The 25,735-nt window shown below is 40.4% G+C and overlaps 2 protein-coding genes across 4 annotated transcripts in view; one reads left to right on the top strand and one right to left on the bottom strand.

Annotated features, from left to right (window-relative positions):
- Positions 1 to 3,769, top strand: part of LOC127015289 (calpain-2 catalytic subunit) — a 29,220-nt gene extending 25,451 nt beyond the window's left edge. For both annotated transcript variants that reach the window (XM_050895121.1, XM_050895120.1), the window contains 5 exons: positions 2 to 70; positions 663 to 741; positions 1,731 to 1,847; positions 2,337 to 2,395; positions 3,071 to 3,769. In XM_050895121.1, coding sequence (XP_050751078.1) covers positions 2 to 70; positions 663 to 741; positions 1,731 to 1,847; positions 2,337 to 2,395; positions 3,071 to 3,094 — 348 coding nt within the window. In that variant the 3' untranslated portion in view covers positions 3,095 to 3,769. The remainder of the gene's footprint in view (position 1; positions 71 to 662; positions 742 to 1,730; positions 1,848 to 2,336; positions 2,396 to 3,070) is intronic.
- Positions 3,770 to 4,477: 708 nt separating this feature from the next.
- Positions 4,478 to 25,735, bottom strand: part of TP53BP2 (tumor protein p53 binding protein 2) — a 50,310-nt gene continuing 29,052 nt past the window's right edge. For both annotated transcript variants that reach the window (XM_050895118.1, XM_050895119.1), the window contains exons 6-18: positions 23,699 to 23,873; positions 22,094 to 22,275; positions 21,543 to 21,707; positions 20,884 to 21,121; positions 18,251 to 18,379; positions 17,710 to 17,846; positions 16,420 to 16,909; positions 15,277 to 16,058; positions 13,247 to 13,384; positions 12,511 to 12,644; positions 11,306 to 11,472; positions 8,052 to 8,251; positions 4,478 to 5,275 (exon numbers count right to left, since the gene is read on the bottom strand). In XM_050895118.1, coding sequence (XP_050751075.1) covers positions 5,234 to 5,275; positions 8,052 to 8,251; positions 11,306 to 11,472; positions 12,511 to 12,644; positions 13,247 to 13,384; positions 15,277 to 16,058; positions 16,420 to 16,909; positions 17,710 to 17,846; positions 18,251 to 18,379; positions 20,884 to 21,121; positions 21,543 to 21,707; positions 22,094 to 22,275; positions 23,699 to 23,873 — 2,979 coding nt within the window. In that variant the 3' untranslated portion in view covers positions 4,478 to 5,233. The remainder of the gene's footprint in view (positions 5,276 to 8,051; positions 8,252 to 11,305; positions 11,473 to 12,510; positions 12,645 to 13,246; positions 13,385 to 15,276; positions 16,059 to 16,419; positions 16,910 to 17,709; positions 17,847 to 18,250; positions 18,380 to 20,883; positions 21,122 to 21,542; positions 21,708 to 22,093; positions 22,276 to 23,698; positions 23,874 to 25,735) is intronic.

Genomic DNA, 25,735 nt, shown 5'->3' with positions numbered 1-25,735 from the left:
GAATGACGGGAGTGGTAAACTGGGACTGAAGGAGTTCCACACCCTCTGGACAAAGATTCAGAAATACCAGGTAAGACGCAGCCTTTTTGGGAGAACATGCAATCAAATGCGGAGGTGGCTGTAGACTGATTTGCCTCATACAATGTGTACAATCACACTTCCCAAAGCAGGGACTCTCACTTCAGCTCACAATGTGTTTGTGTCCTCAGCCCCCCAGGTTTTGTCCCTTGGAGTCCCAGGGTGTGACTGCTTGTCCTTCAGGCGCTCGGGTGAAGGGCTGGAGAGGCTGCCTCTCTTCCTACCCTACTCTTGGAGGGGTTTCTGGTTTGTTTTAACTCGTGTCCAAATACGTTTAGCCTTCCCACTTAACAGTGCGAGTTTGGTGTCAGTCTCGCCGCTTTGGTGGCGATGGTGCCATTTTGCATGGGCATTCAAGGAACTCTCTGGAGTCTTTATCCACTCGGGCTGCTGCATTAAAACGACTTACTTTCTAAAGCCGCTTTTAGATGAACTCAGAAATAAGTACCTAGTCCTTCAGACCAACGTTGCAAATGCTCCTAAGTAACATGCAGGCTGCATTTCAAAACGTTTGACTTCTGGTGAAAGCCAGAACATGCTCTGAATTATTGACAAGTTTTGACTTTGGGTTTTGTGTTCTGCAGAAAATTTACAGGGAAATTGATGTGGATCGATCCGGTACCATGAATTCGTATGAGATGAGGAGAGCGCTGGAAACAGCAGGTATTTTATTTATATTGGTCTGTCTCTCTTTAGGATTATATTGGTTTCAAGCTGGGTTGGTAGATGCTCACTAGTCTCCTGCATATCACTTGTAAGCTGAAGATTCCTGTGTTCCCAGACCTGAAAGGCCTCCATTTAATCTAGATGCTCAGCCTGCACTCTTGTCTTTGTGTAGCAGTGTCTTGCCACGCAGGCACACTAAAAGCATCTCAAAGGAGTGACAGGTTTGCAGTTATTTTCCTTAGTGACCAGCTTTTGGAGAAGCACAAATAACTGCAACAATCTGGTCCCATAACAGCGTACTGTTGTCTTTCGATGAGTCTCTCTAGGTATATGTGGGTTTGGCATAAGCCGGTAAAACCAAGATGCTTGACCAAGGGGTGATGCTCACAAGAGCGTTAGAAGAAGAGTCAGTTTGCTACTGCTGCCACTGAAAAGCAGATCTGAGTTACGATGGTGAGTGAGGTGGGTATCACAGAGCCGTAGGATCCCAAATTAGCTTACTGATCTTCTGGGGACGTTTGGGCTCTCTGGAGCTTTCCCCTCCTGTCACCATGTAAGATGAGGCAGCATTCTTTTTGTCCCAAAGTTTAGATACTCTTTGGAAACAGATACCCGTTTGCCCACAGAAAGCTACTGCTTCATCTCCGGTCTCAGTGGGCCGAGTCTGGCAGCTGCCTCGTCATGCAGGGAAGGACCACGAGCTGGAGCAATTGGCTGTGTCCTCTGGGAAACAGGAGTACAGGTGTGGGAGCACATGCAGCAGGAAGAACACACGTGACCTAGTCACAGCTTTAAATCACTCCAAGTACAGAAGGAGTTGTTGGGAGTTTCCAAAATGGAGTAAATACTCTTAAAATTTGAGAATTTAACCAAAAGTAGCTAACTGAATTTCTGGCAGTGTATAAGGTTGGGGTTTTTTTGTTGGTTGGAGCTTTTTGCATTTTTTTCTTCCTCTTTTTTTTAAATTCTTGACATTGTATTTTTAGGGTTCAAATTGAACTGCCGGTTACATCAAGTCATTGTGGCTCGTTTTGCGGATGAAGACCTCATCATTGACTTTGATAACTTTGTCCGGTGTTTGATTCGGCTGGAAACCTTGTTCAGTGAGTACATGCTTAATAACTAGACAGACTCTGTTGCTTTGTGTCTTCAAGTCCACAATAATTTATTCAGAAAACTTTGTACTGGAACCAAAGCAACTTCAAAGCTGAGCTATAAATCCAGCAACCCAGTCTGCACGCTCCTTCTAGATCTAGGAATCAGCCTTTTAGGCCAGGCTGCTGAACCGGAGCCAGACAGTCTTCCATGCAAACAACTAAATGTTCATTTAAAACTGAAAATCAATCTGAACACTTATAGATTGACAAATAGTGTTAATGTTACAGACTGAACCATTAAAAATGTTCAGTCTCATTCTTGCACATGAGCATGCAATGACTTTAGAGTGGCCCTTTCTGGTTTGGGGTGTAGACTGTTGTCATAAATTTTAGAATCTGGGACTAAATTCTTTTTTGATCCTGAAGCACAAGGAAGGGGAAGGCTTTCCAATTAGTTCCTATATTCATCCTTGTCTGTCATCTCTGTTACCACAGAAATGTTTAGAAAACTGGATACTGAGAAAACTGGAACAATAGAATTGAACCTCGTTAATGTAAGTTCATTTAGCTCTAAAACGTTTGTCGTTTTCTTTGGGGGGTGGGGGGAAGGGGTTAACAGTAGAGACGGTCTTGCTCCATTCTGACTGATTACGGCTGGTTATATGTATTCACCTATATGCTGGATTTATGTAGCTTATATATTTATAAGCAGTCTTAAGAAAGGTTACTCTTTTTCAAAATGTACCTACATCACATTGTATTCTCAAACAAACGGGCCAGGTTACTTGAACCTGATGCCACTTACCACGTACAGGCAGTAATTTTGGCTGACATGTAGGCAGGCTTCTTCCCTGCCTTTTCTGGCAACAACAGGATAAAATGTAGGTGCAGTAGTGACTCATGGCATTGACCATGTCTGCTTCTTTCTGTGCCATGTCTGCCCTGTAGAAAGGACTAAGTTAGGAGAAAACTACCCTCCTACACGTGTTCAACTTGCTTATTACCTGAACATAACTTATTCTGGACTTACACGAGGAATGGGCAAATCATCCCAAAACTCTTCTGACTTAAATGAGATATAAATTTAAATCATTCAGGAAAGATCATAAAATTAATTCTGTAACAATAGACTTTCTTCTTCATGCTAGAAATGAGAACATGCATACTTGCTACAGATATTTTTACTAAACTTAACCTTGGGCCATTTTCCTCTCTCTTCCTTGTTACAGTGGCTGTGCTTTACTGTCATTTGAGCCACTGATATCAGCTCAAGAGACCTCAAAAAGAGGAAGATCAGGTGAAGATAATCAAGCAGACATACAAGTAATATCCTAACATGAACGTGCCTTAACTTCTAACTGTGTGCAAATTTTGCCATGCATAAGAATGAAAGCATTCTACTTCAACAGAAAAATCTGTAACCTCATTTTTATGGGTCTGACAGTCTTTATCTACTACTATATATCCTCTGTACAAAAGCTTTAATTTAGTACAAATCCTCAGTGCAACTTTTGAAAATACTGCTTTGCTAATATCTTTGTATTTAAGGTGTTTTACATGACTTCTGGAAGAAAGCTCATAGCTTGACAGTCTGGTTTAATAAGTGCTTTTTGAATAACAGCTCCACTCCATCCTGCGTATCTGAAACTAGAAAAGGGATGGTGTTGTGTATCCCTGAATACAGGTGTTTAGGTAAGATATGGGTCCCTTAGTGTGCTTTCTGTCAAGCCCCAGCATTATTTCCTGTATCTTATTTATCTTCCTTTGAAATACAAGAAAGTATTTAAATAAAAACAGTAGAAATAAAGTTTGCAAGACTGTTATTCCTTCTGCAAGTAAGCACATTTTTTGTCTTAGAGATAGATCATCACAGCACATCTGAAGAGCTTTCATTGTCAGGAACAGAGTGTGTTGCCTTTTAAAGGGGAAAAACAGCATTCTGGAGCTGACTAGGCACTGACAGACACTCTGGCTGAGTGTCAGTTAATGAAATGCTAGATAGTCTGATACTTTATCTGATATTTTAAAAGATTAATGCTTGAAAAACTAAAGGTTTCCAAGAAAGGCAGTTGATACTATATACCCTATACCCAACCTATTAAAATCATGAGCAGATTACTGCTTCCAAGAGTTCTCACTACAGCTGACTTAAGTTTGCCCACCTGAGGAATTATGTCCTCCTTCCTACAAACAATTTCTTGTATTTATGGGCATCTTTTCAGAAAGCAGTAAGGACTTACGTAGTAGGAAAACATAAGCCTGAAGGGTAAGGCACTTCATGAATACCCTCAAGGAAAGATTTGATCCTCTCTATTAAATAGTGTTCATTATCAAATGGTTATTCCCAAAGAGATATAAAGGATAGTTCCATGGGAAAGGCTTTATTTGGAAAATACTTGTGCCAAGGTTTTTTCTTAAGTATGTCCCCTAGCTTTTAAGGTTAACAAAGGTTATATGCAACTAACACATTTGGCTTAATTTTAAATGCAGAAAGGCTGTCTTGAACAAATGGGGGAGGAGGGGTTCAATTTAACACAGAAAGCAGTTGAATGTCAGTGTAATGTAGAACAGCAGTGTGTTTTACTGGTAAGATTTTCAGATGGTCTAATAAAAACTTGACACTAAAATACCTGGAGTTAAAGCTTAACAAGACAAAAGTTTAATGGTATCACAGTCAAGTAAAAACAAGTAAGTTGTCAAGGACTACAGAAAGTTTCTACACTTAGTTTTCCAAGTACAAAATACAATAAATACATGAGGCTCTTTGTAAAAGAGGAATCTAAAACTACATTGTCTGTTACAGCACATAATATTTTGAATACATGGAATTCCTAAGATGCTACAGCATTTTTAAAAGTTATTGCTTAATGGATTGGTCATGTGGTTGTCACTGTTCACATGCACTTCAGTTTAGCTTCCTTAACAAACGTACTGCTTCCAGCAATAAGCATTTGGGTGCTGTGCACGTACTTTATTTTAATTTCTCCCATCTGGAAAAAGCCTCAGGATAAATTTGGACAAAGCCAAGTTGTCTGTTTCATGATGATTCCTTCAATGGTAAATTGAGAAGGTCCTTGTATTTAATGCAGAAAAATGTGAAATTCTTTTCTGCCGTGTTTGAAGAAATCAGAGTGGGTACTTGAACATAATGGCTTGCTTAGACCAAAGGCAGCAGAATTTCATTTGCTTGTAAGCATTATTTCATCTTGTAGAATGCCCTCATCCATTTGCTAATGCATCAATCCTTCATTTGTTTTCAAAGCACATTCTTCATAGCTTTCAAATTACATTGTCATTGAAATAAGTCTCATAATATTGGAACCAACACAAAATGAATTTTTTTTGTAAGTCATCCATGATTAGTACTTCAAGAATCTGGCTTCTGTACTATTTCATGCCAAGCTTCTTTGTCTAGGTTTAATCCTTGGATACAGCTGAGGGTAAAATAGAAATGAGATTTAAAATTTTAGTGCTTTAAAAGGTTACTTTTTAAAAAAAAAAAAGGAAAGAAAAAACTCTCTTGGGTGCTACAATTCTAATGTAATCTCTAGTAGCAAGAGCATGGTTATAAAAAAACACCTAGAGCACTAACAAATATAAATTTAGCATTCTTAGGCAATCTTCAAAAATACTAACCATGTCAGTACAAAAGGAAGGAATTGAACAGCACATAATTCACTACCTTCAGCTCTACCCAGAAGGGCGGGCTAGGAAAAGCATGTGGCTTTGTAAGTCAAGAGACTTTTGTGTTCAGTGAACTATAGGATTTTTCCCTGTTTTATAAATAGAAATAGAGAGGTATTAAAATCTGTTTTGCTTTCTCTCTCTCAATGGCTATCAGCCTTTACATATCTATAGCTTTAGGCAAGCTGGAAACATCTGGCTGCATAAGGACCATGGAACTGTAGGAGCTGTGCTTTAGTTAGTGGATAGTGGGTGGCCAGTTAAATTCATTTAACCAGCCGGCAGTAAATCAGTAGCTGCCACCCTGTGGCCCTTGAGCTATGTGCTATTCACACATTCTGGCTATGCACAGAGGTACAGAGACTGCCTCAGCCTCAGCTGCAGGGTGACGATTGATGGGACACAGCTCGACACAACACACAGCAGTGCTGAGATGCTTGGGAAGCTCGTGGCTCCCACTTGCAAAGGGCTTTGGGAACAACTACTGTTCTGCAAAGCATGGCTACTGGCATATAAAAATAGAAGGATACATTTCATACAATTAGGAAAGATGAATCCTCCATGCTCTAAACGGCAATGCACGTCTACATTACATCCTGGGTTTTTTCAGCTAAAGTTCTCCTTAAAGATGCCCTCTTCTCTCTTCAACCAGATTCTAGCTTTCTTCTTTTTCATAGTCAGCTAATGATTAAGAGAAGACCAACAGCTTCATCCACAAGGTTTGTAGCAGCCTGCTGTGATTTCACCACCAGCAGAGATGAAGTCAGTCAGTCACAGTAGCATAATACCCAACAGTGTTCAAAAGATTTCACTTGGTATTAAGAAGTCAGTATTTTGACAGTATTATCTTATTTGCATTCAGTTTTAGAGCTCTCACACAGCTTAGGGAGCTACTGAGTCACTAAGAAGGGTAGAGTACTGATGCAGATAATTTCATCCTTGTTTTTATTCAGTGCACCTAACTGCAAAAGGATAAAGCAGCTGTGAAAAATACAACTTAATATAAGAATATATTAAACTATCAAACATTATGGTGAAACATAATGTACTACTATATTAAGAGTCCAGTAATTGCTTTTGAGAATAACCACAGAATACTTCAGTAGCAGTACTAGAACAACTGAACAGAGACAAGAGTGCAACAGTTAATACTGGGCTTAAGTAGTTTTCCCTCAAAGGTTCTGTTCAGATCGTGTTGTGCTTAGAAGGATGAGTTGTGATCCCCGTCTAAGCTGTGTTGCCTTGTGCTTTTTATTACAGAAGCACAGATGCTCCTTGTGTTCTAACACACCTGTGCTCAGACTGAGTGCACAAGCTTATGAAGTAGCAGCACATGCACAATTCGCCCTGGGGCAGAAAAAAAAAAAGCTGCCATTTCTGACCTTTCTGACCTTATTGTGCAGGGCTGATGGCTGCTCTCAATTTAGAAATGTTTATGTTTGGAGAGGAAAAAAACTGAGCACAAGTACTATGTTCAGGAGAATTTTACAGTGTTGTGGGTAGGCCTGACCTGAAAGCGATACAGAAATGAAAACTGATTTTGCATTAGATACAGTCGCTCTGCAAAATCTAACCAGTTTAAAAGTAAGGATTATCTGCAAGAGCAAGGAGGTTCAGCCTCTTTCAAGCATCATACATCAATCAGCTAAAATTCACAGTGGTTAATCTTTAGCATTGGCAGAACCTCTTATCTCCAGCAGCAGGGCAACTGGATACGTAGAAAAAAGCTTAATGGAATTTTTATACATGTGTCCATCTGCTACAGTTTTCTAGCAACTCAGCCATGAGGAGAAATATGGGGACATAATTGAAAGTATCTATTATTTGTACACAGTTGTTTTTAATAAGAGGCAGTACAGAAGGTCATGAGGAAAGGAGAGGCCATTCATTTAAGGCCTTTGACATATGGTTAAATATTACTTAAAGAGCATAGGAGAAAACAAAGATCTGCCTTTATTTGGCAATGTGATCTCTTTTTCAACACTAGGAAAAAAAAATAACCATAGAATTTTGCAGTGTTTGTCTTAAAACTCTCTGTGAAACCATCTCGGATCACAAGGTGTACTGTGTACACCCAGACAGGGAAGGACTTGTGACTCATTCTTCATAGAAGTTTCAGTTCTTAAGGCCCTTTATGCCAGTATATCACTTTCTAAAAGAGGGGAAACCCAGTTGTGTTCACATGCTCAACAAAACCTTACGTACATGTCATGTTCAGGTAAAAGTGTTTTTTTTTCTCTAAGATGGTGAGACAAGGTTAGTATTAGAACCTTCTGTGTATAGCAGGGTGGCAATACATGTTGTTCCTTTATGCGCCCATTAATATGATCTGTGTTAGGTATCTAAACAGAGGGTGTTAACCCACTCTGCCAAGGTATTCAACTCCCCAAATGAATAAGTGGAGAACGTCAATGCCTTCCTCTTGACTTCTGAAATTGCACCTAACCAAGATGCATGAGAATAATGCTATGTATACTCCACATAGTGGGGTGGGGTTTTTTGACTCTGGAAATATCAAGGACTCACCCCTAGCAGGTTGCGGGGAACATAGCCTTCCTTGTCATTCAGCCGAGCCCACCACCACTCAATTTCATCTTCATCTTCCCGGCGCAGGATTGTCATGCAGTCTCCCTCTTTCATCGAGAGCTCATCGTCATTCTGAGCCTCATAATCCCAGAGTCCATAAATCACTCCTTTGTTCATTATCCCCATTTTCTCCTGGACTCCTGCAACATTAAGAACACAGAGCAGCTCAATAAAAGAAATTTAAAAAAAAAGGGAAAGAAAAAGAAAAAAGACAACAGTTGGAAAGATTGCTGTACTCTTACTGGAGAGCAGTCTGGGGCGGGGTGGGGGGGGAACCACCAACCACCAAACCAACCTCAATTCCTATCACACTTAGCACCTTGTTATCATCAGCCTACTGAAAGTCAGCCCTGGAACAGGTGGCATTGTGAAGTTAGCCCTTGCACACAGCAGAGATTCCTTTCTTACACGCATTCAAAAAATACGAGGTAAATGCGGAGAGAAGCATTAATAAAAGGTTATCTTTTTGTGCTAGTGTTCACTCTTCCTACACCTAAGTGATGAGCAAGAAACATTTGTTTGTACTTTTAGTTCATCAGTAATATCTTTCTGTCAAAGGGAGATAGCTTATGTTGACCACCACTGTCATTTTGATGCTTGAGGTGTCATTTGCCACCCATGTCACTTTATTTCAGAACTTTAAAACAAGTTGCATCTCAGACCTATACCTGAAAGATTTGTCTGCTATCCACCAGCTGCTTTCGGTTATCTCAAACACTTATCTCAGCAGTTCTTAATTTCTGCCACTATTTTAATTATTTTTTAAACACTGACTTCAGAAACACAATTCTGTTAAAATGCTTCTGGACCAAGGTATTTTGGACTACATGCATACGCCTTGCAGATGTTATTTAGAACGTGCTCATTTTACAGCTGTAGCCAAAGATTAAGTACTATTCTTTCTGTACACATTCCTCAGCTTCTAAGCAGCAAACTGGAAAAGGTATCTTAATCAACTGTTATACAAACTTTCTCTTAGGTAATTCCATTTTAAAATACTGAATCCTGTATTTGTCAGGAGCAAAGAGTATGTTGCACATCATATCGCAAAACTTGTCATTTCCCTTTCCATCTGTTACCTGTTACAACCTATTGTATAGGATTCTTACCTATGTCCGCTAAAGGAAGCATCTGCTCAAATCAAGTTCTTTATTTCCTTATACCAGGTCATCATGTAAAATTAAATTACTTCCACTGCACCCATGTGGAAGGTAGGACTGAGCACTGAACATCAAAGCAGACAAAGAGAAGACTCACACAATGGATCTGGTCTTCTAAAAAAGTGTTAACAGTCACACCAGGGTAGCAGTGCAAACATGCTCTTAGAGACAGCACAGGCATTAAATCTTAGAAAGTGAAAAATAACATAATCCAGCAGCATCAGACTTGTCCTTTAATCGGTGCTAAAGGACTAGCGGTTTTATTTAAACCTGCCTGTACTTGTTGATGATATTCAGTATTGTGCATCATTTACAACAAAAAGGCATTAGGTGAATCAATGAATTATAATGTAAGGTTTCTCACCTTACAGATGAGTTTAGAGGGCCAGGTTTTAATGCGGTATCTGTTCTGGAAACAGACAGACAGATACACATCCCCAAACTTCTTTTACAGCAAGAAACAGATTTAGCCAGTGAATGAACTTCTTACTAGAACTGTAGGCAATCAGAAACAGTCTTAGCAACAGGATTAATTCCTAATGGAACAATATGGAAATTTGACAGCTGAACAGCCAACGTATCAAGAGATACCTTAGTTTCAGTAGTTTCAATTTGGAAAAGCTGGCACTAAGCCTAAGCCTTACAGTCCTTTCAGGACCCATTGAAAAGTATCTCATAACACACAAAAAAAATCCCAAACGCAACAAAAAAAGAGAGTATAAAGTGAGATCACGAGATGGTGGGTCCAAAAAACCCAACAAAAAGAATGTGTTTCTTCATGCTGTATATAATAAAGCCATGGATCTCCTTCCCACAGGATCTTGTGGGCTGTTTACCTGAATTTAAGAATTAGACAAATTCCTGAAAGAAAGTCTCAAGACCTATTCAACACAAAGATACCATCTCTTAACTCATATCAGAGTTAAAACCAGTACGAAATATTGGACAAGTAGTATTATTTTAAATCTAGTCCTACAGTCTTCCTTAGGCAGTTGCTGTTGATGACCACCACTGGAGTCTGGATACAAAACTAAATGGAATTTTGCTTAGCCCACAGATTTCGACTCTAGTTAGATAGGCTCCCTCCCTTCACAGGGAAAACTATATATTGGGCACCAAGAGAGTTTTCAAGCTTGGTGAGGATAGCTGGACAGACTGTTTTGAAATATGCTGGATGAGCAACTTACAGAAACTCAGATCTCACATGTTCCACAAAAACAGAAAGGCTGTATTACAGCTTTTTACACCGTATTACGCTGCTGTTACTCTAACCTTTTACAGATAGATGACACGCCAACTGGTAGGTGCCTAGGGGACAACAGCTACGTACAAAACATACAGAAAAGTGATTTAAAACCTCATTACATACAAAACATACAGTAATGTAATTTAAAATCTCATTGACTAATACTCATCACACCCTAGGGGGAATTCATCTTCTCTGTTAAAAGACAGTTTCCCTGTAGTCTTATGATTTGAATAAAATCTAAATTTCATGTGGGATTTCTTTTTAAATGCAAGAGAAGAAAAAGGCCAGAAAGATAAAGTCAAATTCAGTGCTTAACCAACCTTCATTAAGGCAGAAACCTGGCAATACCTTTCTTGGTTCTAAAGTGCACATTAGGAAATATTCCTCATTTAAAAGACACTGGGTAGCAGATATGAACTGCCTACTGAGATATCCATACCACTTTTGTTTTTATGTAAAAAAAGTACTTATGTGGTCAGATTCGCGTAATTGTCACCTCACACTAATGTATTTGTCAATGCACGCTTTTCACTCATTTCGAGGTTTTTAATGTAGGGGAACGTTTTGTTACTCAGATCTTCTCTATAGGTTCAATATTATAAGGTTAGTCTCGATGGACCTCATTTTGTGACAAGAAGCTGGCTAAAACCTCTCTCTTTCCAAGAGAGACTCAAGGCATGGGCACACAACCTAAGTGTGCAACTTACCACTCCTCATCCAAAAGCATACCAAAAAGCGCCAGGTGAGTCCCTAGCACGCTCCAGAACTCAGTTGTCATCACCTACCATATAAGAACTGGGAGCACTGTGTGTAGCCTTCCTCCATTTCCTCACACTTGTCCGCAGCCGTCTGCATGTCACTGTAGGTCATCGCAAATACAGCTGCACCTGACTCCACCAGGAACTTGCACACCTGCACGTTATTGCAAGATGCTGCACAGTGTAATGGGGTCCTGCATGCCAAGAAGAAAAAGATGACACATTACTTTCATTGCTCATAGCAGTGCTTACAGACTCCTAGGGGCAAACCACTTTTGTGCATGACCTCCAGCAATCAGTACTGCATCACTGGAGGCTTCCCACCAGAAGCACTTAACCCAGGATGCCGAGAGCAATTTCTTTTCACAGATAACAGCAGTTACCAAGAGCTGCTTGAGCCCTAAAGCTAGGTTTCCATCTGGATCTCTAGTTATGCTACCTTTTTATAATCCATTAACATTTTAAGAACATTCATTAAGGCAATAAAAATAAAAAAATAACTCAATATTAAAAAAACACTCAGAAATCCTCCTGACATCATGCCTCTTACAATCTAGATAATTACTTCAAGAACTGACTTGGTGATAAGTGCAGGTAATTGGGATAACTACTGAGGCTGAGGGACAACAAGCATCTTTATTCAGTCTTGGGCCGTAGACACTTTTGTTACAGGCAGAAATAATAGTAAAATCACTGCCCCCTTCCCCTAGCCTTTTGTAAATAAGTTCCCTAGCTACCTTAAGAAGGATTTGTAACCCATTATCAGTTATAAGCCTAGTTTGTAGGTTGTGGTTTTCTGCTTTCTTTTTAAGTTGTCCCAGTATTGGACACAGAACTGAGTTTGCAGGGCTAGATACTGCCTAGAGCACGTGTAAGCTACAGGCTGTCTCACAGAGAGGACATTGGGAATTTCAGCAAACAGCTCATTATGCATAAGCTGTCTTCAATATCTCAAAAGAAAGAGAGCAATTTCGTGACAACTGTATCCACCCTACTGGGCCTCAGACACACACTTTTTTCATATAGGGAATATTAATATAATTTGCCTATTTTCTTCTCTGCACATTCTCATATGATACCCCACAGACAACCGCTGCTGCTCTACTGTGGAAAAGTCATTGCCAGCTCTATAGGAGCAAACTGAGGGACCTTCTGAGGGACCTGTGGCAGTCCCCAAGCTGCAGCTCTCTTGTGGAGAGCATCTGTAAGGTACCACTTAAAGAAAGCCTTACCACCCATCACTATCCGCAGCATTCACGTTCACGCCAAATTGCACCAGGAACTTCACAATTTCCGTGTGTCCAGCACACACAGCGTTGTGCAGTGCAGTAATCCCTTCATCGTTGGGCATGCTAGGATCTTCAACCTATTCAGCCAGAAAAGGAGCCATTCACATCCTGGTGAAACTCTGTACAATAGACATCTCTTCACATATAAAAATGAGCTGTCTTATTCTGAAATATGATTTTGAGCCATATTTCTATGAAGGACATGAGCAAAAGGCAGAAAACTACAGCAGTAACCAATCTCACAAGACGACTCACATATAAGCTTGCAGCCTCCTTTTAATAGTGAGAACCTAAAGTGGTTCAGAGAAATAGTATCTTGACAACTTAGTAAAAGCATTTATAACAAATTTCTGATATTTGCCTATTTAACTGCAAGCAAAATTCACATGGATTCTGGTTACCAAATTATATGATAACATGCCAGATAGGGGATGAAACACTACATAAGAAATGAGGAAAACGTCCCGCAAATTTATAGTCTTGATGCTAAACACCCAGTGTGGATTTAAGACACTTAAAATCAGCCTCCAAGTGGCCATGTCCTATTAGGACTTACCACGTCCTCCAGGGCAGATCTAGGTTATACACTATTATTTTAGCTTCCCCAGTCCAGAAAAGCTGAGACTTCCCAGTTTGAACTGGGATTGCTATTCCTTCTCTTACAAGTTAGCATTTGTACCTCATAAATTATTCTCTGCACGAGGTCAAACTCCCCCTCCAAAGATGAATCCAGAAGCAATGCGAGGGGATTGAATTTCACTCTCATTCCATGCCCAATTCTCTCAGAGCCAGTTTTACGCAAGTTCGTCCTCTTCCCCTGTGAAAAGGTAACACAAGTTACAGGCACTTTTTTCCTAGGAAGAAAAAGAATACAAAATTGCTTATTTGGGAATGACAGCAGAAATGACCAATTAAGGCAGTGTTTAATACGAAATTTAGACTATTTTCTACCAATGCCTTGACACATTACAAATATAGTAGTTTAGGCATGTTATAAAGACCTCTGCCTTTATCTCTAGACAAGGTCACTATTCAACTCAAATACAGAAGTCACCTTGATCAAACACATCAACAAAATAATAAAACTCTCAAATCCCTGAAGATCAGGAAAAAAATGCAATATTTTTTTTTTTTATTCAGACCACTTTAGCATTAGCCCTCAAAGCTGTTACACAAACCAAGTAGTACACTTCATGAAGTACATTACTTTTTAAGCACTGATATTAAGTTCCTAACATTTTCCTAAGTTTAGCAGAGGTTAGCAGGAACATAAACAGTTATGGAAAATGGTTTTGGAAAGAATATAGAACCGAGTGTAGAAACACTTTAGATGCTCCCAGTGATACTGGAAGCCAAGTATTTCTATAGCTGAATTTGTACTCTTTCCTTTAAAGAATACGCACGCATTAGCTCAGCGCTCTCCCCAGCTGGCTGTGCAGCAGCAACAAACACTATTCATAAGGGTATGTAAATTTCTGACAGATGTCCAAGCAAAGATGAATAGAAATGACTCATGTTTTGCAAGAGCAAACATGTGAAGATAAGATATATAAGAAGAGATTCCCAGAAAACACTCTTTTGCTTGTTGATTTATACATAATATCAAAAGTACAGGCTTTTTAAAGAAAGAGCCTGTCAGCACAACCCGAGTATTTAAATATGAAATCAAGAAGTTGGGCCGGTTTCTTCTCATCATCGCAGAATTACTACAAAACCAACCAGAAACGAGTTCTTACAATTTAGGAAATCCTACCACTCAAGTTCCAGCGTAAAAGGGAGCAAGGACAAAGTCTTTAAAGCATGAAAACATGCAATGACTATTCCATGCAGAAATTACAAGGTTAAAAGGTGCATTTAAAGCTTTTAACTCCTCTGCACTGAAGCAATGGAGAAAAAACCCACACTTCATGTATCAAGTTATTAAAATTCTATTCATGATAGGTTTTAAAAGAAACTCTTTGAGGAACTGAAAGCAGTAAGCATTTCTGTTCTACAACAGCGAGATAACACCATGGCACACACACAGATACAAACTTCCAAAACAAACAAGATGGTAAAATGCTGCCTACTCTTAGCCCAAAGAGACTCCATTTTGATGCAACTTGAGAACTGGCTGATGTTAAACCAGGTTCCAAAGAAAAATTCAGAAAACATTTCAGTAGAAGAAATGCAAGCAGCTGATGTCTACAAATGAGTTTTTAAAGCAGAAACTAAAGAAGTCCGTTTCTCCTTTTTTTTCAAGCAAGGCACTTTCAGATAAACAAATGCAATCCAAGATTAAGATAATTAGTTTCCATCTCATATCAGCAATAGTAGAAAACACTTGTGAAATCTCTATCCGTGCCTCAAAAAAAAAAAATTTCTCTTAAGAGGGAAGTATCAGTTGGATGTTGTAGGCAGACTTCTATAAGGAATGTTCTTTACAGCCTAGAACAGTTTTACTATTTGTGTATCAAATTCCAATTGGAACTTTTCATCATGTCGTTAATTCTAGAGACAACAGAGACTTTTTATTACTGTCATTCACTCTGTGGAGATAAGAGCATCACACACAAATAGAACAGATACCCACAGAGAGACTTCCAGACTATTTGTGTGACTCTTCTCCCACAGCTGCTTAAGCTTTACAATACAATGCACAGGATTTATGGCAGACCTTGAGATGACTTACTGACAGGGTACCCAAGTTGTAGGCTAACTAATACTTACAGGAGGCAAGGAAAACTGTCCAGTAATTTCAGGAGGCCTCATATTGAGTGAGTCCTCTCCCAAACTCTCTGGTTCTCCTGATGGATAGGGAGGTGGTGGGTATGGAGGATATTCTTCCATGTATACCTCCAGTGGCAGTGAAGCTTCTAGGCTTGGTTCTTCCATTTTCGACTGCGCGAGTTCATCGCTATCTGATACTCCCTCAGGTACAGTGTCCAAAGCTACGGAGGGAAGAACAGCTTCGCTCTGATCTGCTGGTGTGTTTTCTGCTTCCTCAGCAATGGCCGGTTCTGGCATAGAAGCAGCTGTTTCTTTTTCCGATTCTGCACTTAGATAAGGATTTGGGATTTCTGCTGGGCTTTCAGGACTGGCAGCTGATGCCGTCTGTTTGGAGGGATGTGACGGAGCTGAGATAGTCTCCATTGCAGCCAGAGTGGTCCTCTGATACAACAGCTTCTGAATATTGGGGCCATTAGGTCCTTCTGGCTCAGTAATAGAGCTACGTTTCTTCAGTGGTCTGGGTGCATTGGACAGCTTTTTCCGTAGTGCTTCCAGATCAGCATCACTCTGGTTGCGGTACGGATTGGATAAGAAAGGCAGCAATTTGGTCGGGCTAAGGGGACGGGGTATTCGCTCTGTTTCGTGATTCTCATGAGCGGAGGCTGTTGTTTCCATCTCAGGCTCCGGACTGCCTGGCTTGCCTTGGAGGTTTGAGTAGACGTTCTCTGTCTGTGGCAGCTGATTCTGTACACCAGCTCCTGCCATCACAGGCTTGCCATACACTGCGGAGCAGTTCAGAGAGAGGTAGGGAAAAAACAAGTGTGAATATTTGATCAACAAACCTAAAAAGAACATGCAACCTGATTCACCTATGTAGGGCAAAGAATCAGAATAATACGATCAACTGAACAGAATTAATCTGGTAACCAGGTTTACCGTTAGTTATCTTGCAAACGCAAGACAGATATTCCGCACTTTTTGTTAACATTGATACACAGCATCTAAGATCCACCTAAGATTCTTACAGCTGCACTAACCTGCTTAATTCCCCTGAGGAACAGCTTTATACCCACAGACCAGGTGAAAAGTACATCTACCTGAGGTTTATGAAGACAGAAGAGAGGTAGAGCGCCACATGCTTACCACTTGGGAAGTGCGGTCCTCTGGTCTGCGCCCTCGTCAAAGCACTCTGCACTGCCTGCTGGAAGTTCTTCCCAGGAGTCTGCTGCTGCGTGTACATGCTATAAATTGAACTTGCAGCCACAGTTTGAGGCTTTCGAAATGGTGGGAGTGAGGTCTCTTTGGACGGCTGAGGGGTAAAAGGTCTCACGGCCGCTGCTGGGGGACTCTCCTGTTTGGAGGAGGGAAGAATTTGGTCCTGGCTAGAGGAAGGACCTGCAGGAGGTACAGAAATTCTTTGCTGTATCTGCTGAGAAGGATGGGAAGGCTGCTGTACCACTGTTTTTTGTTTGTTCCCCATAGTTACAATAGCCAAAGGCAGCTTCTGCAGGTTTCCATCCAGCTTAGTATCAGAAGGTTGCAGATGACTGGCTTGACCAAAATAAGGCAAGTTTATCTGTTTTGGTTTAGTGGGGACAGGTGGTGGTACCTTTGTTACATTTTTATTGGCTGTCTGAAAAACAAAAAAAAAGTTCATTAAGATTAAACAGCAAAACACATTTTAGGAGCTCTGCTGCTAAGGACCAGAGATCCTCAAAGAACGACACAGTATCTAGCATTTCTACTGTTGCTGCAATACTGTTTACAACATCATTGGAAACACGAAGAGACTTCTTGAAACTTTTTATCATCATAGTTGTTTATACTTTGAACCCATTCTCTTTAATTCTTTCTGTAGCAGCTACGTTTAAAACATCAAGCAATGGCAGGGCACAGTAATTTCTCTAGAGATAGCGGAAGCACTTAGTAGCACCTGTAGGCAAGAAGCTTGTTTTCCAAGAGAGCACTTGTCATCCCTAGTTCTTCTATGTTACTTCACCCCTACCTGGTCAAATCGTGCCCTTGTGCCAAGATTTAGGCGGGAAGTCTTGCTGCAATCAAACATCTGAAGGACACTGCTGCATTAAACAGTGAAACCAGTGTGTAAATGATTTAAAAAAACCCATGCAAATGCCTCTGTGCATTCCTCCCCCTCTTTGGGGGAAAAAAAAAAAATATACGCATACACACTAATACAAGTAACACAGCCATTTTTATGTATTCAGTCAAAAAGTAGATTTTCATCACAGTGACTGTAGGGAACGATTTTGAGTTACCAACTGTCATTAAAAGCCTAAAAGACTTTTTTCCTTAGAAGTAGTCTTTTCAAAGAAGACCTAGGTACTTTTCAAAGAGCTTCCTGACAGCAATATTTGAAGAGCTGTGTAGTAATCCCTGTCAGATGGAACGCAGTAGTTTGAGTTTCCTGCATACCTGTGCTTCTCGCAGGAGATCTTCGCTGCTCTGGTTCTTTCTCAGTGTGCCCAGCCCAGCAGACTGGTCCACAGAATCAAACATTGAGAATGGACGCACTTTCTTTTCTTTGTCTCGTAAAAAAGTTTCTCCTTCAGCTGTTGTTAGAGAGAGAGGAAGACTTAAAAGGGACAACACAATTGTAGGAATAACAGTCCTATTCTGTGCAATATTCAAGACAGCGTACACAAGGGATGCTTTTTGTATCCACCCTATCTCTGCGCTAAGGACCCAAGGGCCTGCCAAATACTGTATCTTGCAAATTGAACAGGAGCATGTATGAAGGCATTAGCATCTACTTCACCATCTGAAACAAGTTTGGTTTTGGTGTTTTTTTTTTTTTAAATCCCTGCAGCACCATACTAAAGCTTATATGGCAATATTCTTTCTTTTTTTTTGTGCTGTCAAATGAATTCTACATATTTACTGAAGCATTTAGAAGAGACAGATCATTATCTAGATTCTCCATATTTTAAGATTAGCCAAGCATGTAAGAACATACCTTGTCCTTCACTAGTCACAACTCCTTTTCCTGAAGTCAAGGCTGATCCTGGACCAATATGATTGTCTGCATTTGAACTACTCCAGTCAGTGGCAGATGGGGAAGGTTTTGCACTGGGGACCACAGAACCTAGGAGAGAACAAGTAGAACAGATTAAGCTAAAATGTTTTTATTTACTTATTTATTACAGGTAGGGTTTTTTTGTAAGAGTCAGGTCTAGAGAGTGTACAAGTATCATACACAGGTTAACTCCTGTAAGTCCTGTCACTTTAGATGTTTGCTCATTTGTTTGTTTTAAAAAGAGAATGCAAAACCAAGCTCAGAAACAACTATCACAGCAGCAGCAAAACTATTTGTCCTAGCACATGTCTGCACTTACAGCATTCCGACAAGAAACTTCTCTAGACTGCCTTCTTTCCAGTTAGTAAGAAACTTTCCTTGGATATAGGAAGGGACCTTAAAGATCATCTAGTTCCAACCCCCCTGACATATGCAGGGACACCTTCCACTAGATCAGGTGCTCAAAGCCCCATTCAACCTGGCCTTGAACACTTCCACGGAGGGGGCATCCACAACTTCTCTGGGCAACCTGTTCCTGTGCCTCACCACCCTCACAGTAAAGAACTTCCTCCTTATATCTAATCTAAATCTACTCTCTTTCAGTTCAAAGCCATTACGCCTTGACCTATCACTACATGCCCTTGTAAAAAGTCCCTCTCCAGGTTTCTTGTAGGCCCCCAATACTATAAGGTCTCCCCTGAGCCTTCTCTTCTCCAGGCTAAACAACCCCAACTCTCTCAGCCTGTCTTCATAGGAGAGTGCTCCAGCCCCCGATCATCTTTGTGGTCCTCCTCTGGACTCGCTCTAACAGGTCCATGTCCTTCTTATGTGGGGGGCCCCAGAGCCGAACACAGTACTCCAGGTGGGGTCTTACGTGAGCAGAGTAGAGGGGGAGAATCACCTCCCTCGACCTGCTGGTCACGCTTCTTTTGATGCGGCCCGGGATATGGTTGGCTTTCTGGGCTGCAAGTGCCCATTGCCGGGTCATGTTGAGCTTCTTGTCAACCAACCCCCAAGTCCTTCTCCTCAGGGCTGCTCTCAATCCATTCTTCGCCCAGCCTGTATTTGTGCTTAGGATTGCCCCAACCCATGTGCAGGACCTTGCACTTGGCCTTGTTGAACTTCATGAGGTTCACACAGGCCCACCTCCCAAGCCTGTCAAGGTCCCTCTGGATGGCATCCCTTCCCTCCAGCACGTTGACCGCACCACACAGCTTGGTGTCATCAGCAAACTTGCTGACAGTGCACTCCATCCCACTGTCCACGTCACCGACAAAGATGTTAAACAGTGCTGGTCCAAATACCAACCCCTGAGGAACGCCAGTCTGCTTCAAAAATAACTAAGAAAATGCTTGCAACTTGCTATTAGTTTAAATATTTCACCAAATTCTCTCTACTAAATTCTAAATTATCTAGTACAATAAGTGATATTAAATTCTAATAGTAATGATAAGCAGCAGGAGAAAAGTTTCATTCGGACAAAGTATCAGGTACTATCTCTCTAGGAAAGCAGTCTTTTTGCCCAAATGCTAAAAAAAATAAGGAGTGATGTTTTAGTTCAAATAGCACACCACCACACATTCCTACAGCAAAAATTCAAGTTTTGTATGGACTAGAGCTAAAATTCCACTCCAGCAGTTTTAGGATCTGCAAACCAGATAAAATGAAACAGTTCCCCATTCTCCAGTACAGCAAGAGACACTTGGACTGGTTTCATGTCATGGCTACTTTAATATCATCTGCCAGAACTGAAGATGGAGGAAGAGAGATAAAAAATAAACAGAACTATTCTACAAGCTCAGCCTCCATTTTTTCCTTTTGGGAAGATCAGTGTTTCTCTCATCTCTCAGCTTAAAAGTGAGTCTTCGCCTCCCAAGATAGTACAGAAGAGATATTTGCAACTCTCCAGTTTCTCCAGATTTCTGCTCTCACAGAGCTGAACTGTATCTCGTAGGAGAAAGCCACAGAGCGAAGCCAGGCAAATCTTCATTGACACTCCTAGCAGGAGAGGCCAAGCCTCGTGTCAGGTGTTGGACTTACATCTCTCCATATTCCTACGCCATCAACATGTCAGCAAGTTTATCGCTATTTCTGTGCTACACTCAACTGCCTCCTTTATAATATTTCTTGTGATGTTGGTTAATCCTTTACATGCATCATTTCCAAAACGCATGATCAGAAAACTTGGCTTCGCTAGTTTTTAAGTCCAGGCACCAGGCTGTTGCCATGTATGTCCTAAAACTGCCTCTAGAAACTCAAACAAACACTGTTGTATAGTTTTTAGGAGTATTTTAAAATAAATAAATAAATCACTAGTTTACAGAAAAGTCCTCTTACATTCTATGCTGTATAACAACTCAGATTGCTCACTAAGAGGATTACTTAATTTACAACACATTGAATCATATAACCTCAGTACCTATAAAATATATTCACTGGGGCAGGAAAATTGCAAGTAGCAAGACTGACATCTCAAATAACACTTTGCTTTAAAAAAAAAAAAAAAAAGACAGAGCTGGTAGATAAGAAAACAAAACATTTCTGGAGAAGAAATATTAATCGTAAGCTATTACCTGCAGGAGCTTTAGGTTGTGAACTGCTCCCAGCTCTCATGTTGGGCAGAGTTTGTGTTTTTAGTGGACCATCAGGTACCTGCAAAGCTTGTGTCCCATCTGAAAATGCTGGTTTCACCAGAAGTTCAGGTCTGGAAGCAATACGTGGCATGGTAGAGGACTGGATATAAGGACCTACTGCTGCCACTCGACTTGGAGCAGAAGCCACTGGCTGGGGTAAATTCCCGTCTGAAGAAACCTGGGGTGGGGGGGGTGGGGGAAGAGAAGAAAATGTAAAGTATGTTATGCTGCAGTATCCATCCATCAGAGTTTGAAATAGAAGTCAAAAAGGATAAAACAAGTAGAAAATGATACTCCAATATTAAAAATGTTTTTTTAAAAAAAGGTTTGAGATATAAACATGAGGTACTAATAGAAGAAAAAAAAGTTATCTAAAAAAAAAATCCACAACAGCATAAGAAGAGTTCTTGTCCATAAAGAGTAAGTAGGTTAACACCAATGTACCATGAAAAGTACCTTAATAATACAAGACTTCCACCACATATGGATAAAAACAAGTCTAGCATCTGAGCAGCCTTCCCCACAAGCCAGTTTTTACTTCAGACTGTATGGGCCACAAATGAAATTAATTTTTTTGTTATTAAATATCCCACACTTACTGGTACGTTCTCTTTCTGTTGCAGAGCTGCCTTTTTCTTCCACAGGCGCTCTCGCAGCTCATTAACACGCTTATCCATGACTGCCACCTCCGAGTTGCGCTTGTTCAAACACTCCCTCTGTTGCTGCAGCTTGGCATTCTGCTCCTGGTTCAGTTTGTTCCTCAACTGAATAAATTCACAGAGCGGGGCGGGGGAGGAGGGGAAAACAACAAAAATCAAAACAAATTAACTTTCAGGATGGGGACAGGAAACAGTTACAAAGAGAAAAGCCTTCTAAAAAGTCAAGTCATGCTGGCAAACTCAGATTATTTTCTCCAGAGAAAATGTTGGTTAGTCTCCAAATTTTGCAGAAAGGAAAGGCATATACACTGCGTGCTCCTTCCCCTGTTTACCTTGAACCCAGTACAACTAACCCTCCATCCTCAGCACACAGACAGCCACGTAGCTCTGTCAGGAACAGGAGCAATAGGATTTCTTTCCGACGAAGTAAGAAATGACCCAACCAACTTTTAGCCCCTATAGTTGTGGGTTACAAGCTGACTTTCCATTACCTGCAGCTCCTTGTACAGGCGGTCAAGCTCAGCTACAGCCGACTGGTTGTCGTGGTAACCATCAATTCGGCCGTTCTTCAGCATCTCCAGTTGCCTGGTGAGTTCCTCTACCTTTGACACCGCCAGAACCAGCTCGCGCTGCTTTTGCTGGAACAGGCTGTTCATCTGTTCAATCTCCTCCACTGGAGAGGATGAGAGAGCACAATAGCTGCCCTGAGAAACAGCCGAGCGTGGGCTGCTTCCAAGGCGGTGGTTAAGGGGACAGAGAGCACCCTGCCGGCCTCCGGAGCAGTGCTGCACAGAGGCTGCAGCCAGCTGCCGCAAACTCATGGTCCCTGTCAAACCAGCTCTTCCTCGAAGTATTTGTAAAAGCAAACAGACTAGCAAGATTATGTAAATTTGGTCTACTTAGAGCACTGATGGGGAGGGAAAAAGAACATTTTTTACTTTCTGAAGTATGGAAACAAACAAAACCACATTACCAGGCTGAATTTCATCTGTAGAAGCCTAAATTCACTCAATGCTGAATTCCGCAGGAAGACACTCACTCAACCACAAGGCATATTTATGATATTTAAAACCCTGAATTTCGGTCGTAGGAACTCAATGACAAAACAATCAAGCTGTTACATTAAACAAAGACTCAGAGGGCTTTTTGGGTCTATTACAAACGACTGTCATCAGCTGCTCCCACTGCCAAAACTGTTGCATTATAGAACAAAGTTTAAGCTATCAGTAAGAGTTCAAGCAAGTACCAAGACCAGACGTGCTGGGGAGAGTGCAGGGAAACGGATATACATGCTCCAAGATCTTGTATTACTCTACCATCCCTCCATTCCTTTAAACTGATATTTTGTGCAACAGAACCCAAACAGAAAATGCATTCTCCCCATAGAAAAACACTTTTGCTTTATCTGTAAAGCACCATGCTTCCTAACAAAATAAAATATTTATATTTTACCTTAATAAACCAATATATTTTCATTTGAGTCCAGGTGGAAATGACAAGTTCCGTACAATATGTATAGAAGGAGGATGAAAAAGGTAGGCAGAAGAATGTGTGTTGATATGAAGTGTGGAATAAATATTTAATGTTGCATCAACATGCTGAACTATAAGCACCCAACTAATACTGTACCAAGCCAGACACTAGCTGGATTTCTGTAATTAAAGAGAAAATACTCAGCCACAATGGGCCATTAAGTGACCTCTTGCATAAGAGGCAACATGGGTATCAGGCCAAGCTTTGTTATAGGCCAAGAAAATAACACTCTAAACGTGTCAGGTATTAACATCAAGGATGGTAAAAGTTACTGTGGTACACAAAGGTATTCAAGCAAGGAAAAAACCTACACTGTAATTAAAGAGCAGATACGCTAGGCTCAAAACACAGGGATATTTTAAAATACAGTAAGAAAATATATTTTGTTCTTGGTCATTCAGGAGTTTTCTTGGTAAACACAAGATGTGAAATTGTTAAGATAAACATTTCCTGGAACACTGTAAATACCTCCTCTGAATCACTGAAATCACCAGAAATTTTAGAGTTCCAAGAACCACACTTCATGAAAAATTACAGGCTACTTTCCCCAGGTAGCAACTCACCTAATTTCCCATTGCTAAGTCTTTTTTGCTCCACATGGCCTTTCAGTGCTCGCACTTTCTTAAGTTTGGCTTCCTGATTCTCAGCAATTTCCTTTAATCGTTTCAGTTTTTCCTGTTCAGCAGCTTGCTGTTGCTGTCGCTGATCTTGCTGTTTCAGGAATTTCAGACGTTGTTCCTGCAGTCAAGACAAGGAATTTTTATTTTTTTATTTTTTTAAATGAACTTATGGTAAGGTACTGGCAGAAACAGCCTCAAAACTTAAGAACAATCGCCACAGCAGCTCAGATCAGCTTTAGCCCAGTATCCTGACTTCCCAGAATGTCAAGGAAAGTCTGAGAGAACAGAGCAAACATGTACCAATTCTGTCTCAATACAATCCTCCAGGTACCACCATTCTGTAGTACAAGAACCTACTGAAACAGAGGTGGTATCCATGTCTAACAGCCCTTGGTAAATTTTTCTTCCATGAAATGGCTCAAAACCCTTTGAAGCCTAAGAAAAATTTTAGCATTCATGTTCCATGACATGCACCAACTTCATTTAATTACTACTTGGCTCTTGAGTTGCAAGAGCTAATGATTATTTCCCCTCTACCTTCTCCATGCTGCTTGTACTTTACAGATCTCTATCGTATGTCACATTTTAAACAACTATAAGTTATGCTGGAGAATATTAGACATTCTTTATACAGAAGATATTCCATAAATTATTGATCATTTCCATCACTCTTTGTACTTTTACTAGTTCTGCTAGAACCTCCTTGAGATGGGGGAATCACTGCACACCAAAGCTCTGAAAATTTACCATTTCCTGGTAACTATCACCACTATCACAACACAGGATGATTCAAGACACAGGAAAACCTTCACAGTGACCTGGCCCCCATTTACACAACAGACATCATCTCAGTGGAGAGGATCCTTTTGCCTCTCCAACAGTATAAAAGTAAAATGGTACGCTATCAGTTTCTATATACTGATGTCTACAGTTTAGAGCTAAAATAAACCACTAGATCACTTACAGAAACTTCCTTTAAATCACTGGCCATTACACATGGCTTCCAGTTCTGGAGATGATAGTAGTTCTCCTACCCCGGAACAACCTAAGACTTTCCCAAGCACCCACTAACAGCCAAGACTACCACTGCTTACTAACATTAGAACTCAACACTTCCTCCAAAAAAAAAAAAAAAAAAAAAAAAAAAAAAATCACCAATCATATTTAGAAACAGGGACTCTTGTGCGCTTTGAATAAAAAAGGAAGAGCAAAAGAATGAGCTTGCCTTCCGGAGAAAGCCAGGCAGTACCTGCAGTGTGTGCACTAGTTTAGAGTCAATCCCACACAGGAAAATGTCAAAAAATAGATATTGCAGCTCATGTCTAAAAAGAAAGTGTATTTTTCCCCCTCAGAATCTATTTTTAATATAGCATCTGATTCAAGAAGGCAGGAAAGAGGCAATGGAAAGCCTCTCTTTGGAACAAACCTGCTTTCCTAGATGCCCTTTCAGAGAGGCAATGTTAAATGAAAAATCCTCCCATGGAACACCCACAAGGCTACTCTTCTGCAAACCACAGGCAGCAGACACCTACCTGGATGGGTAGCTATCCAGTCTCAAACTTATAATTTTTATTTTATTTTTTTTTAAATCTTGTCTGATTCCCTTTATAGTAAATATATATATACTGTTTCTATTTCTGGTTTCATATATATAGTGACTACAGTGTTATTGCTATTTATAAGACCAAGGTCTATTAGCATCACCTGTGAGTGAAACAGCCAAAAGTTATGAAAGCTTAGGCTTCTCTTTTATATGAAAGTCATCTGTCAGAACCGAGAAGAGGGCAACATTCTACCTTGGCAAATTAATCTGGGCAGGATAGGTATTAACTGTGCTGCTAAAGTTCAAGTGAAAACTGTAATCACTTGGCTGATTTAATGATTTCTTACATTTATATTTGCATCTTCTTCAGACCAGTTCTTACCATAAAACAGAAATAAAGTTTTATTGGCTATTTTGACAGGCCATAGCACCACTTT

This window comes from Gymnogyps californianus, chromosome 3 (genome assembly GCF_018139145.2).
Source record: "Gymnogyps californianus isolate 813 chromosome 3, ASM1813914v2, whole genome shotgun sequence".
Lineage (NCBI taxonomy): Eukaryota > Metazoa > Chordata > Aves > Accipitriformes > Cathartidae > Gymnogyps > Gymnogyps californianus.
Note: the sequence above shows the minus strand (reverse complement) of the source record. Positions and strands in the feature narration are given on the sequence as shown.